The sequence below is a fragment of the Coenobita brevimanus genome, chromosome 1 (assembly GCF_032717465.1).
Source record: "Coenobita brevimanus isolate Jiangsu-jjx chromosome 1, ASM3271746v2, whole genome shotgun sequence".
Classification (NCBI taxonomy): Eukaryota; Metazoa; Arthropoda; class Malacostraca; order Decapoda; family Coenobitidae; genus Coenobita; species Coenobita brevimanus.
In genome coordinates, this window is record NC_136954.1 from 69,965,308 (window position 1) to 69,979,095 (window position 13,788).

The 13,788-nt window shown below is 41.2% G+C and overlaps 1 protein-coding gene across 1 annotated transcript; it reads right to left on the minus strand.

Annotated features, from left to right (window-relative positions):
- Nucleotides 1-652: 652 nt before the first annotated feature.
- LOC145410067 (uncharacterized) lies at nucleotides 653-13,369 on the minus strand. Its single transcript, XM_080280299.1, has 6 exons — nucleotides 13,217-13,369; nucleotides 11,575-11,756; nucleotides 8,555-8,715; nucleotides 7,850-8,069; nucleotides 2,304-2,380; nucleotides 653-1,514 (listed from the first exon to the last, which is right to left on the minus strand). Exons 4-6 carry the CDS (start codon nucleotides 7,919-7,921, stop codon nucleotides 1,256-1,258), a joined length of 408 nt encoding a protein of 135 aa, XP_080136425.1. The 5' UTR covers nucleotides 7,922-8,069; nucleotides 8,555-8,715; nucleotides 11,575-11,756; nucleotides 13,217-13,369; the 3' UTR covers nucleotides 653-1,255.
- Between the last annotated feature and the right edge of the window lie 419 nt (nucleotides 13,370-13,788).

Below are 13,788 nucleotides of genomic sequence, written 5' to 3' on the forward strand. Positions count from 1 at the left end.
TTGAGCTTGCTGCTGACCTTGGTATCCTGGCAAACAACTTGGGCTTCCTGAGGACTGCTGAGGATTCTGGTTGTACCCCCTGGTAAAGAAAGCACTCTAATCCCATGCTGGGCGATGGCTAAGAACTTTGGCTGTGATCCCTTGCAGAGCGATGGTGAAGAACTCTGGCTGTGGTCCCCTGGTGAGTGATGGCAAAAAACTTATGCTATGGTCCTGCCCCTGTAAAGTGATGCCAGAGGATCGTGGTGGTTATACCCATGCTGAGTGATGCTTGAGGACTCTGGTGGTGCTACTAGCCCTGCTAAGTGATGCCTTAGGATTCTGGTGGTGGTCGTAGCACTGGCAAGTGATGCCAGAGGACTTGGGTGGTGGTCATACCACTGCTGAGCCATGCATGATTACTGGTTGTTGTCATACCTCTGCTGAGTGATACCCGAGGACACTGGTGGTGGTTGTACCCCTGCTTGAGTGATGCCTGAGGACTCTGGTGGTGGTTGTGCCCCTGCCAGATGCCACTGAACCACTCTGGTAGTGGTCATGCTCCTCCAGTGTTGCTGAAGGACAGTGGTGGTTGTGTCCCTGGCAAATGTCACTGAAGGATTAAGGTGGTGGTCATGCCCCTGCCAAGTAATGCCAGACGACTTCTGTGGTCATGCCCCTGCCAAGTAATGCCAGACGACTTCTGTGGTCATACCCCTGAAGTGTGAGTACAGTGTTCTTACTCTTCGAAGGTTTTATTAGGTTAAATATTGAATTATGTATTAAAAGCTAATGTGGATTTAAACTAATGTGTTTCTGCTCCATAGGTGTTGTGAGCTTGCTGCTGACCTTGGTATCCTGGCGAACAACTTACTTAAACTTTCTTCCTGAGGACTACTCAGGATACTGGTTTTACCCCGTGGTGAATGAAAAACTCTACCCCCTGTCAAGCGATGGCTAAGAACTTTGGCTGTGATCCCCAGTGGGGCGATGGTGAACTATGGCTGTGCTCCTCTGTGGAGCAATGGTGAAGAACTCTGGCTATGGTCCCCTGTCAAGTGGTGGCAGTGAACTCTGGTTGTGGTCCCCAGCAGAGCAATGATGAGGCTGTGGTCCTGCCCCTGCGAAGTGATGCCCAAGGACTCTTGGTGGTGGTCATGCCTGTCAAGTGATGGCCAAGGACTCTGGCTGTTGTCATATCTCTGCCTAGTGATACATGAGGACACTGGTGGTGGTTGTACCCCTGCTGAGTGATGCCTGAGGACTTTGGTGGTGGTCATGCCCCTGCCAAATGCCATGAAGGACTCTGGTGGAAATGTGCCCCTGCAAAATGATGCCATAGGACTTTGGTGGTGGTCATGCCTCTGCAAAATGATGCCATAGGACTGGTGGTGGTCATGTCCTTACAGGGTAGTGGATGTGCTCCTGCCAAATGCCACTGATGGAGTGGTTGTTGTGCACTTGCACAATTCTGCTGTAGGACTTGTGGTTGTCCCCCTGCCAAATAATGCCAGACGACTCCTGTGGTCATACCCCTGAAGTGTGAGTAAAGAGTTCTTACTCTTCAAAGGTTTTTGTTATAAGGTTAAATATTGATTTATGTATTAAAAGCTTATGTGGATTTAAACTAATAGTGTTTCTGTTCCATAGGTGTTGCGAACTTGCTGCTGACCTGGCAAACATCTCTGGTCTTTCTTCCTGAGGACTGCTGGGGATTCTGGTTGTGCCCCCTTGTGAATGAAGAATACCCACTGCCAAGCAGTGGGTAAGAACATTGGCTGTGGTCCCCACTGGAGTGATGATGAAGAACTCTGGCTGTGGTCCCCTGCTGAGTGATGGTGAAGAACTCTGGCAGTGGTCCCCTGCTGAGTGATGGTGAAGAATGCTCATCTGCTTGTACCAGATGTCTGTACTTTTGTACTGATATTTTAAAATGTGTATTTTGTAATATGCAAAATAAAACTGAAATTTACTGTCTTGTTTTCTTATCTTTTTATGTAGTTTTTCAAATGAACTTTGAAATCTGCCTGACTGAAGTGACTTATGAGTAACTTATGTGAAATAAAATAACATACAACATGTTAGACTCAAATATTTTTCAAAACTGTACTTTTGGAAAAACTCATACTTTTGGAAAAACTTCTTGTCTAAAAATATTTTATTCAATTGAAAATTATATAAACCAAAAATATTTAAGAAAGTTCAATGGAAAAAATGTATTTATGAAAATTATATTGGAAAAAATCCTCCGAAAATGGCAAAAAATACGAAAAATTTGCAATTTTCAGGCCTAATATGGATTTTTCGGACCCCCAAAAATGTACCTAAGTCGATTGCGAAGATTAATGGAACCAGGTTTCGCGTCGAGCCTTTTGTACTCTGAAGAGTGTCCGGAGACAACCTGAAACGAGAGAAAGGTGTTAACAAAATAATAGGTACCCTCCAAAAATGCCCCACCCCTTTCCCCTTCCTCCTTCACCATAACAAGTAGCAGGGTGAAAGAGGAAGGGCAAAGGAGTGGGGGAGTTTTGGAGAGGACACACACAGGAGAACGAAGTGAGTGGGAGTGTGTGTACGGTTGCGGACATAAATACTGATTCACTTCATGAACGATAATTAGCCAGGAAGTGAGCAATGACTTCTGAAACCCAGTGAGGCCATATTCATGCACAACAAACCTTTCAGGATATTAAGTACGGGTTTCATAATTCGTGGACTAAAAACGTGGGGCAGTATTTTGGTCCGCAACCGTAACAACCAAGCTCACAGCATCAACACACACAGACGGCCATCTTGGAAGTGAAAGATGCCAGCTAGTATTTTTATGGGCAAAGCTTTGGACTTAGTCAAATTTTTGAGATGCCAACTAGTATTTTTTAGTGAATTTTTGGACTTAGTATAATTTTGAGATGCTAACTTGTATTACGAGTGATTTTTCGACTCTACTTTTCTTATATGGAAATTTTTTTGAGATGCTTCAGTACCAATAATAAAGAACTGTGGCCATCTTGGATTTGAAAGCTACCAATCAGTATTATTAAATGCAAATTTTTCAACTTAGCAAAATTTTGAGATGAAATTCTGAGATGTCATCTAGTATTTTGAGTGAATTTTTGGACTTAGTATAATTTTGTGATGCTTAGACACTAAAGATACAAGAGTGACGCATCAGTTAATTACTTTAATACTGTATTTCTGTGGACATTCATAACGGCAGTGATAGCTCTGACTTACAAATTACTCTCTTTTTCTTACTTCAAAAAAAGATATACAACACAACACTGAATTTACAAGATAATGTTGCCCATAAAACAACTATTCTCAGATTAATTGAGAAATGCTGGCTTGTAATTGAAACAGGGTGGTCCATGTATTACACTCGTCTAATCTGATGGGGAAGGAAGCTACGAGAGGAGCAAAGACGATTTGGCTGCTTCACAATATCAGTAATCAGCCATGCAATCAATGAACATTAAAATGCAAATACTTTATGGTACAGTACCACTAAACATACAAGGGGTTATACAATTAATGGACATGGTAAAGCAGTATTATAACACTAATCATGGAGAGGGTTATGGGAGTAGAAAATGACACAGGGAAGACAATGGTACAGATCACTTGACCATCCCCTTAACTAAGATACATAATACATGGACCGCCCTGTATGACGTGAGAGGCCTTAAATGTGTGCTGATTCACAAACAAACTTATGATCAATTTACAGTCGTAACTACTGTATTACTGCATCTTTGCTGGAAGGACAAGGAATAGAAGGCACGGACTCTTCACTGTCTCTTGTTCTTCCGGCAAAAAACATAACTTATTTCTTTCACCCTAACTTGGCCCAGATTTTGGTCTCTCAGCAACATAGTTCACATGGCTTAGTGTACGAAAGGACAATACAGTACCACGGCTGCACATTCTTTCCACATCACTTTACAACTAACTTCTAGCATGAGCTCAGTGAGTGAGAACACTATACAGTACTCTGGCTGAAATGTGTTAAATTCTTGTCCCATATGGCTTGCAAAATTGTCCCGCTTGAGGACCACCAAAATTTCCTTTTCTTCTCAGCTATGGTACCAGTTGTGATAGATTGTGCCATTTTTAAATTGTCATAACAATGTCAAAACAAATGTCTTCCACTGGTACCAAACATTTACCCCAACAGAGCCAAACACAGCCAAAAAATGCTCATAACATTTTCGCTAAGCAAAAACAGAGCAATGATCCCCCCCCCCCAGCTATTATTCCAATCATGGGACATCATACCATGTCATATGAAATGCCTTCCACTGGTATCATTAATTTTCAGAGTCAAACATAGCCTAAAAATGGCCCAAAAGACAACCCTGCTCACTCAGGCATCTCCCACATCTGCGGTGTGGATGCCTATTTCTTGATGCCAGATTTCCATGTTAATCTACTGTTACACCTCAGTGGGAAAAAAAGACAATACTAAGGCTCTACATCCTTTCCACATCACTGGAACCATATTCCAGTGTTAATCTGATGTTAAAACTCAACATTCGTGATAATCGGAAGGCAATTTTAGGCCAAGTTAACGTGAAACAAGTACAGTATAGTTACGAGAGAAAAGTTATCACAAGTTGTTTTGTGAGCGCTCCCAGTACGCAAAGATAAACGGCCACATGGAACTCACTGCATACGAAAAATAATCTGGTGGCAGTAGGAGACTTCTTAGCATATTTTCAGAGTGAATGAGCAAAGCAAGCCAGCAAGAACATTATTAGACATGTTGTTGGGTGACAAAGCACAGCACCTAAACTGTTATCTGGAAAACTGTACAAGCATAGGTGGATCTCGGCAAATCAACGTAAATCTTAAGAGGAAATAGGTGTTACATGTCACTTGTCTCAACATTTGCCTCCATTTGGCTGAAAAAAACAAACAAACAAACCACCAAAACTGTGTTATCTCTGAAACTATTACGCTACAGTGGATATATGCACACTCCTGAAGAGTTTATGTGACGAAGGGATGGAGTGGAGCAGTATATGAGAGAGGGGAGCAGGGGAATGAAACGGAGGTGATTTGTTTGTGGCCACTCCTTACGGGATTGAGGCGTCTGGCAACAGATAGATAGATAGACAGATAAAAGTATGATGGTGTTCTCCAAAATGTCAAAGTCTGCAATAATATGGGGCAAATGGAGTGGCACAATTCTTTTAACTAAAATAATGACATTAGCAAGCTGGCTCATTCATACAAGGTCCACATTTTCAAGTGAATATGTATAACTTGATTTTACTCATTAACAATGTACTGATGACAAGCATGTAGGCAGTTTATTCCATGTGACCTCATAAGACATACACATATAAATTAGAAAGGCACAAATACATATAATAAATACACACAGACAAAATAAAACAATGAATTCTGTCTAAACTAAAAATTAGGGTCAAATGGAATCTATCTAACCTCTAAAAATTCTAGTCAAAATCTATTAACCTCTAAATATTCTACTCAAATGAAGTCTATCTAACTTCTAAATATTCTGGTCAAAGTTGTTTCACTAAGCCTCCTCAAAAACTCATAAAACAGGGTGATCAAGAAAGTCATCACTTACATGAGCTCTGGGTAGGGTAGGGTAGGGTAGGGTAGGGTAGTGTAAGGTTGGGTAAGGTAAGGTTAAGTACGGTAAGGTTGGATGGAGTAAGATATATATGGTAGTGAAGGTTAGATTGGGTACAGTACATTGGGCAGGGTAGGGTAAAATACAATTACGTAAGGTAAGGTGAGGTAGGGTAAGACCTGGTCAGGTAAAGCAGCGACGAGAAGGGAAGGGTAGGATAGGGTAAGGTTGGGTCAGGCAGGGTAAGGTATGGTAAGGTAAGGTAAGATAAAGGTAAGGTAAGGTAGGGTAAAGTAAGGTAAGGTTGGGCTGGGTAGGACAGTCAGACAGGGTAAGGTAAGGTAAGGTCGGTCAGAGTCAGGAAAAGTAGGGTAGGGTAAGAAAACTAAGGTACGGCAGAGAAAGGTTGGGTAAGGTGAGTTACTTGGCAACAAAATCAGTAACCTCTTTTGATCACCCTGTATAATTTTTTAAGCTTGTTTCCCCCTCCCCCCCACTAAATCAAAATAAAAACCTAATAATTGAGTCTGGGAACTGACTAACAACTGTGAGTCTGGGAATGTACTTTGCAGTCAAACTCTGGACTGACCACTCTTAAAACTGAGTGTATGATGGTGTAAGTCTCTCATTTCTTATGGTCATTTATGGAACACCTGCGATTACTTCTGCCCACAAAGCTGGAGATGGGTGTGTATTCATCTAAGTCTGTCTGTGGACACCATACTGTTACTGTATCTCTAAAAGCTGTAATCGGATTTCAACAAACTCTGAGGGATATATGGGCGTTGGCTCAAGAAGTTGCTTAGATTCTGAGGTGGATCCAGATGCAGGAGTAAATCATAAATATTACTGATGTCAGTGGAGGTATGCCTTCTTTATGACTGTTCAATTGGGCAGACTATGACTGCTGAATTAATTACCTCCCCCAGTGAGGCTACATCAAGGTTGGTCTATACAGTAAACCATGAATTACACTGACACTTGTGATGATATGCACTTTCTGAATGCCTTCTAATTGTTAGATGTGATCATCCTGCATTCCACCTTACAGAATGCAGTCAGCAGTGATACAGAAAGGTCAGACACATTGTATCATCACATTTAGGGGACACCCGTAACTGTCAGATGTGATCAGCCTGGATCCAACATTAGAGTGTAGTCAGCAACACTACAGAATAGTCAGATGTTCAATCATGGTCTCATGCTTCAGAAGTAACTGTCAAACACTATGAGCGTCTCCACACTTTCACACACTCAGTTTTAATATGACCCTAAAACCTATGCTACTGAGGGTCGCATTCTAAGGGCCTTTGGAGATTTAATAACATCTCTTCTAGTTATTTATCCTGCATATTGTAAGACCTTTTATCAAGTGACTGTACATAAGAGTGAAAATACAAGCAGAGACTCAAACTGTTACCAATCGCATTACATATCTCAAGTTTCTGTTTTTTCCCAACCACCTTCCAGCAATTGTTGGGAGGTAATTAGCTGGTTCTGCCTCTTGGTTTAGTTTCCAGTATATCAGCTGTACTATGGCCAACCCCAATACAGGAATTCCATAGGAGGAAACATGATGTCATTTTTATATTAGCTATTTTACATCTCAATATTCTCTCTTACACAATGAAGAAACCAGGTGACTCCCCTGCCTGGTTAAACACACATTCCTTAATTTCCTCCATGTCCCTATATGAAGGATGACAGACTGCAGAGGAAAGGATTCAAAGGAGCCTGGGGTTGCAAATACTATGTTAAGCAATGTTATTGAAGGCAAGGCCTGGAGTTGTGAATGTGGCCCATAAACTAGACAGACTTGGTTATTTTCTCCTTCATTTTTTTTTTTTTTTTCTGACTCTCTACACCCTACCTCACCCCCCAATCCAAGGGTAGGAAAACAGGTATGGCTGATGATGATGATATTGATGCAGACTATGCTGATACAGTATTACGAGGGTGTAAACAGCATACATAAAAATATTATCATGTAGTATGCAAACACTAAATCACTAATGAAGAGATGCTATAAAAACTCCAGTGCTGCCAAGAAAAGTGACCTTAATTCTATCACTTACAGAAGCACTAGACATGTGGGGTCATATGGGCCTTCGCAAAACTAATGAGGAGCCTTATGCCTGAAAATTCCTAGGGTGCTACACTGACGTACCATATGGGTCCTTACTAGTGTGACATGCTAAAAACTGCTGGGGTGTGACTGACTGACCAGGCCTGCATCTACACAACATATGAAAAAGAAATCTGGTTTACCTTTAACATCATATCAAGAAGAATGGATGCAGATGGTTTTAGTGCTGACAGAGTTCTTGCAATTCTGTCCATCAGCAGCCTAAGTTAGTCCACTGTAGAATAAAGGTTTCCTCTACCTTCTTCCACTCTGATGTATTGGATGTCATTGTGTTCCATCAAATCCCAGTCAATCTTGAAGTCAACAAAATGGCAAGACGAGATTTGGGATCCACTTCTCCATCTGCCGACAAAAATCATCATCAGTATCAGCATCAACATCTTCTGTTCTCACTATTATACATGGAGTAGTTATTATCAAGACAGCTGTCTGGACACTGCTACTCCTCATCCTCCCCTAGGATGGGAAAGGAGGTCCGGACGATGATGATGATGATGATGATGATGCGTTATAATCCAGAAAATGGAAAATACAGAAGTCTATCTATCTATCTACTGCCAGACACCTTAATCCCATAAGGGGTAGCCACAAACAAATTGCCTCCGTGTTACCTGGTCCCCTGCCATTTCACTGCCCTGCTCCCAGCTCACACTCCCCCTCTCTCATATACCTTTCCACTCCATCCCTCCATCTCATCCTTGGCCTCCCCCTCCCTCTCCCCCCTTCCATCTTACTCATACTTTATCACCCATATTTTCATTCATCAAGCCTTGCCATTCCCACTCACTCACTCAGGATCAATGCTGTGGGATGTAAACTTCACTCACCTTCTCACTCCATCCACAAAGGTTCCCTCATTCAGGTGTCAAGGCAACAACTCTTCCCTCATTCACTATCTCCTGACAAATATGAATGATGTAGTTCAGCCAAGATTTGCAGCCTTCTTCCTGGTGCCCGCATTCCCGGGTTGATGCGTCCAGATACCAGTCTGTGAAGAAGATCAATCTAAGGAAAACGTGCCATGTGCCCTTACATCTAGAGTTACTGTTCACATATTATGCACAAAAACAATAAATAAAAAAAAAATAATAATAATAATAATAATAATAATAAACTTTAACATTATGGTACTCTTTACTGGGAGAGATTTGGTTAGATAGTGAACTCTCCTAGTTTGCTGGCAGGAATACCATATTGCACTCAGCAGACATTTTGGTGCACACTGTTTCTTGGTTTTAATGGAATAAAATCAATATACACCTTTTCCTGAAACTAATTAAGTTCTACTACTTTCTATCTATCTATTGCCAGACACCTCAATCCCATAAGGGGTGGCCACAAACAAATGGCCTCCATGTATCCCTGTCCAGTGCCATTTCACTGCCTTGCTCCCAGCTCACACCCCCCTTTCTCAAATACCTCTCCACTCCATCCCTCCATCTCATCGTTGGCCTGCCCTCCCCCTCCCTCTACTCCTTACATTATTGGATATTCACTTGATTTTCCACTTGCTAATCCTGTGATGCTTTGTTGGGTATAGCTCACTCTCATTTTACAACTGCCTTTAAACCAATCGTTTAATGAATTTTGTGTTGTAATCATATAAACAAGAAAAAGATCACATACTGGTAACAAGAAATAAGGCATCACAATTACTGTATAAGGAAAAAAAGGTTAAATTCTTCTTTATCACATACGCAAATGACTGTACACTATATTGACTGTATAACATTTGTGTGCTGTGTTTCTCTTACTACCTAGCAAACACGGGGTACACAGGTTTATGTCTTCCATGGGTTCCTCTCATCGATAGCAACAACCTTTTCCTTTACCATTTCCCTACTCTGATGAAGTTAGATTGATGCTTAACACTGCCAACTTCACTGTCTCATTTCTCTTCCCTGCAGTCTGACTTGGTTAGATAAGGTTAAATTAATGCTTTGGGGGAGTCTGAGGGACAAAGGCACCCAGCTAGGTTAAGTCAGATGTGGTTAGGTTTGGATACAACATGGGTTTTCTGATTTGCAATTCATCTGATATCAACCATCATTTTCCAGTGACAATGCTTCTTTTCTCTGTATGGGTTCCCACATTCAATGGATGGATGGTGGAGGCAGGAAAAACAGGGAAACATGGCAATTCCAAAAGAAATGAGTCAAAATAAAATTAAACAAATAAATAAATCCATCCATCCATCATCCAATCCTACGTTGCCCCATGAGAAGCGTAGAAGCCCGGGGCTAGGCAGTTGGTCCCGGCATTTAAGATGAGAGTGACCAACCTCACTCATCCCTGAGTGGCATTACGTGACCAATAAACCCCAACCATCCCTTGGACATAAACCCTCAACGGCTCAATCCGATTGGAGCATAATAATTACCCACTAAACCACCAGGCACCAAAATTGGGTTTTATGGTTACCACCCAGAGTAGTAAATAGTTTCCTGGTGTACAGGAAACCATTTCGCTTGTCACTCAGTGTAGAGTCACCCATAGGCAGAAGAAAGAGGAACGAATGAAGGAATGAAAGACAGAAGAGGGAGTGTAAAGTCACCCGTAGGCAGAAGGACGAGGAAAGAATGAAGGAAAGAAAGATAGAAGAAGATGGAAGGAATGAAGGCTGGAGGAGAAGACAGGGCAGACACCCGAGAGCAGCACTACACTGAGTGAGTGGATGGTGAGTGCCCCCACCTACCACAAAATAAATAAATAATTTTAAAAATTTTCCTCGTCCATCTGCCTACAAGTGACTTTACACTCTCACTTCTGTCTTTCTTTCCTTCAGTCTGTCCTCGTCCTCCTGCCTGTGGGTGACTCTACACTGAGTGACAAGCCAAATGGTTTCCTGTACACCAGGAAACCATTTACTATGCTGGGTGGTAACCATATAACCAAATTTTGGCGCCTGGTGGTTTAGTGAGTAATTATGGCACTCCAATCGGATTGAACCGGTGAAGGTTTATATCCAAGGGATGGTTGGGGTTTATTGCTCACATAATGCCACTGAGGGATGAATGAAGCTGATCACATCTTAAATGTCAGGAACAACTTGCCTAGCCCTGGGCTCCTACACTCCTCATGGGGCAATGTAGGACTGGATGATGAAAAAAATGACGATGATAATAATAATAATAATAATAATAATAATAATAATAACAATAATAATAATCCATCGATCATCCAATCCTATAATGCCCCATGAGCAGCGTAGGAGCCCGGGGCTAGGCAGTTGGTCCCGAAATTTATGATGAGAGTGACCAGCCTCACTCATCCCTGAGTGGCATTTCACGAGCACTCAACCCCATCCACCCCTTGGATATAAACCTTCACCGGCTCAATCTGATTGGAGCGCAATAATTACTCACTAAGCCACCAGGCGCCAAAATTTGGTTATATGATTACCACCCAGTATAGTAAATGGTTTCCTGGTGTACAGGAAACCATTTGGCTTGTCACTCAGTGTAGAGACACCCACATGCAGAAGGAAGAGGAAAGAATGAAGGAAAGAAAGACAGAAGATGGAGTGTGAAGTCACCCGTAGGTAGAAGGACAAGGAAAGAATGAAGGAAAAACAGAAGAGGATGGAAGGAAAGATGGATGAAGGAAAGGGCAGACACCCAACAGCGCACTACACTGAGTGAGTGGATGGTATTAAAATAATAATAATCAGATAATCCTTCTTTTATCCACAAAATTGTGTCTGCCTCAATGTACAAATGTACTCTTTGGGGAATTAAAACTGTACAATACATGGGGTCATGAAGTTATGGAAGGTGACAGCACTACAGTTTATACCAGTGGCATACAGAAGAAAAATAACAAGAAAGAGCAGAAAGACACTCCTTACCCATTTTAACAAGAAGACATGCACAGGCGTTGCCATGCCTTAAAGAGGTGGTGATAAAACCGTTCACTACACTGCATGACCCATCTTGGTGAACGGTTATGAGTATTGGCCAGGTCTTCGTGTGAGGGTCATCGCTGGTTCACCGAGGTGTGACTTTTGAAATGGCACGTACTCAGAACATCCTGCCAAAGAGGAAAAATGGAATTAGGTCTTTGTGAAAGGCTAAGAGAACATGGGTAGCCTAATGTACAGCCAAGTATTCCTAGTTCCCAGCAGCCTTTGGCCATCAATGGGATCTTTCATTTCTTACACTACGTTTATCTGATGTCTAGTTTTACTCATTTTACCAGAGCACTGTTGCCAACCATTGGGACATATCCCTAAACCTAGGGACTTTGACTAATTTTCAAAGACGTAAAGAGGTAGGGACATCCAGGCAAATTTCTTAAAAACCTAGGGATTTTGGATATTCATTGATAATTAGTATAACTTTTTGTAAGAAAAGCAGCAAATAAATTTTTTATATTTATGCAGTTATAAAGAGTAAAGCTTTACTATTAAGTTAGCCATACTGCTGTGCTGATTATCAATGAAATCTAATAATGAAATGCTGGAAGTGTTATAAACTGTTTCACCAGAGCTGAGGATAAATTTCCACATCTAATATCATGGTAGATAATCATGGCATCAATCTATTTATTTGCAACAGTATTCCTCTTTCATATAATGTATACTGTATATACTTTGTATTTTCACCCTCTCATGAGCATCATAATTACAGGAACTATCTAGACTTTATTTTTTTACTCTTAACTTATGGGATTTTACAAAATTGGGTGCATATTGAAGTAAAATAACTTTTTCTCTAAGAAACATATCATTGTGTTAATTATTTGTTTCTCCTTTTTCCACGAAGCTTATTAATCACTTCACAAAGAAACATACTATGTATATTTCTTGTTGAAAAATTTTAAATTCATGTAGGGATAGGCATTGGGGCTTTGACTTAATACGCAAGGACACGTAGCGATTTTTCATGGTTTCTTGAGGGATATTTGTACCAAAGATGAATTTTCGGGTTGGCAACAACATACCGGTGCATGATTTCTCTCATGCAGCGTGCCCATATAAATGCGCTTATCTCATACTACAAACATTATACTGATGCCGGTGTCATATGCAGGGAGTGACTTTATGCTGGAAGTTACCGTTCCCTTCTCTATTAAGCCTAAATTAACCTAATCTAACCTTATCCTAGATCAATCTAACCTAAATAAGCCTAAATTAAACTAATTTTAATTCACAAAATGACAAATTTCACAATCTGCCAGCAACATACATTATATATATATATATATTGACCTATAGTTACCTACAGGTCGATAAGATACCCAACTATCTCCCTGGCACATGTATTTCATACAATGTTGGTGATAAATGGCATAAAATTTGAGATAACATGCAGATACTTTCAAAAAAGAAGCTAAACGGCCACTGTACTGAGCGGAACGGTAACTTTCAGCATAAGTCAACTCCGTGCATACGACACCGGTCTCAGGGACCCCCTGACAGACTCGGGACTGGAGGATACAGCTTACTTCCAGCAATTTTCTGGGTCACATAATAACAATACATGACCTACCTTAATGTAATGGTGTCTGCGTCCTCCACAATACGAAAAAGCAACCATCCGGCGTGTATCCACGTGAAATTCACCAAAAAGATAGAGCACTGTAGCACATGGCGTCCTTACTGTTTATTTTGACGTGTATCTATACTTCCACTGAAAAGACGATCACACTTGAGTCTAAGAAAGGATCGGAATCTCTTTAATCCCTTCGTTATACACATGTATTATTCCTTCGTAATGGTTGTCTGAATGTACACAAAACTTTCAAAACCATTGTTGGAAATTGTCTTACAATAAAGGGCTAAGCCGAGTAGAAAATGTTCCCATTTTATCTCTCCCTACGTGTCAAGTGGGGTTGGTGGAGGATTAGTGCCCCTCCCTGTAAAACAATTAACTCTAAGGCCTTGGCCACCCCGTTTGGGATACATGGCGTCTGGCAATGAAAAAAAATGAAATCTCAGAGTCGGGGTTGGACCCTTGATTATCCATTTTGATCGCCCCCCCCCCCACACACACACTGTATAATGTATTTCACACACTTCACTAGGCGTTTATCGATCGTTCACTTATAGTTATTAGACAAT

Coding starts and splice junctions, on each gene's coding strand:
- LOC145410067 (XM_080280299.1), bottom strand. CDS start 7,921: ATGGACAGAATTGCAAGAACTCTGTCAGCACTAAAACCATCTGCATCC. Junction 2,381..7,849: donor TTCTTGATATGATGTTAAAG/GTAAACCAGATT, acceptor CTCTCGTTTCAG/GTTGTCTCCGGACACTCTTC. Junction 1,515..2,303: donor AATCTTCGCAATCGACTTAG/GTACATTTTTGG, acceptor CTCACACTTCAG/GGGTATGACCACAGGAGTCG.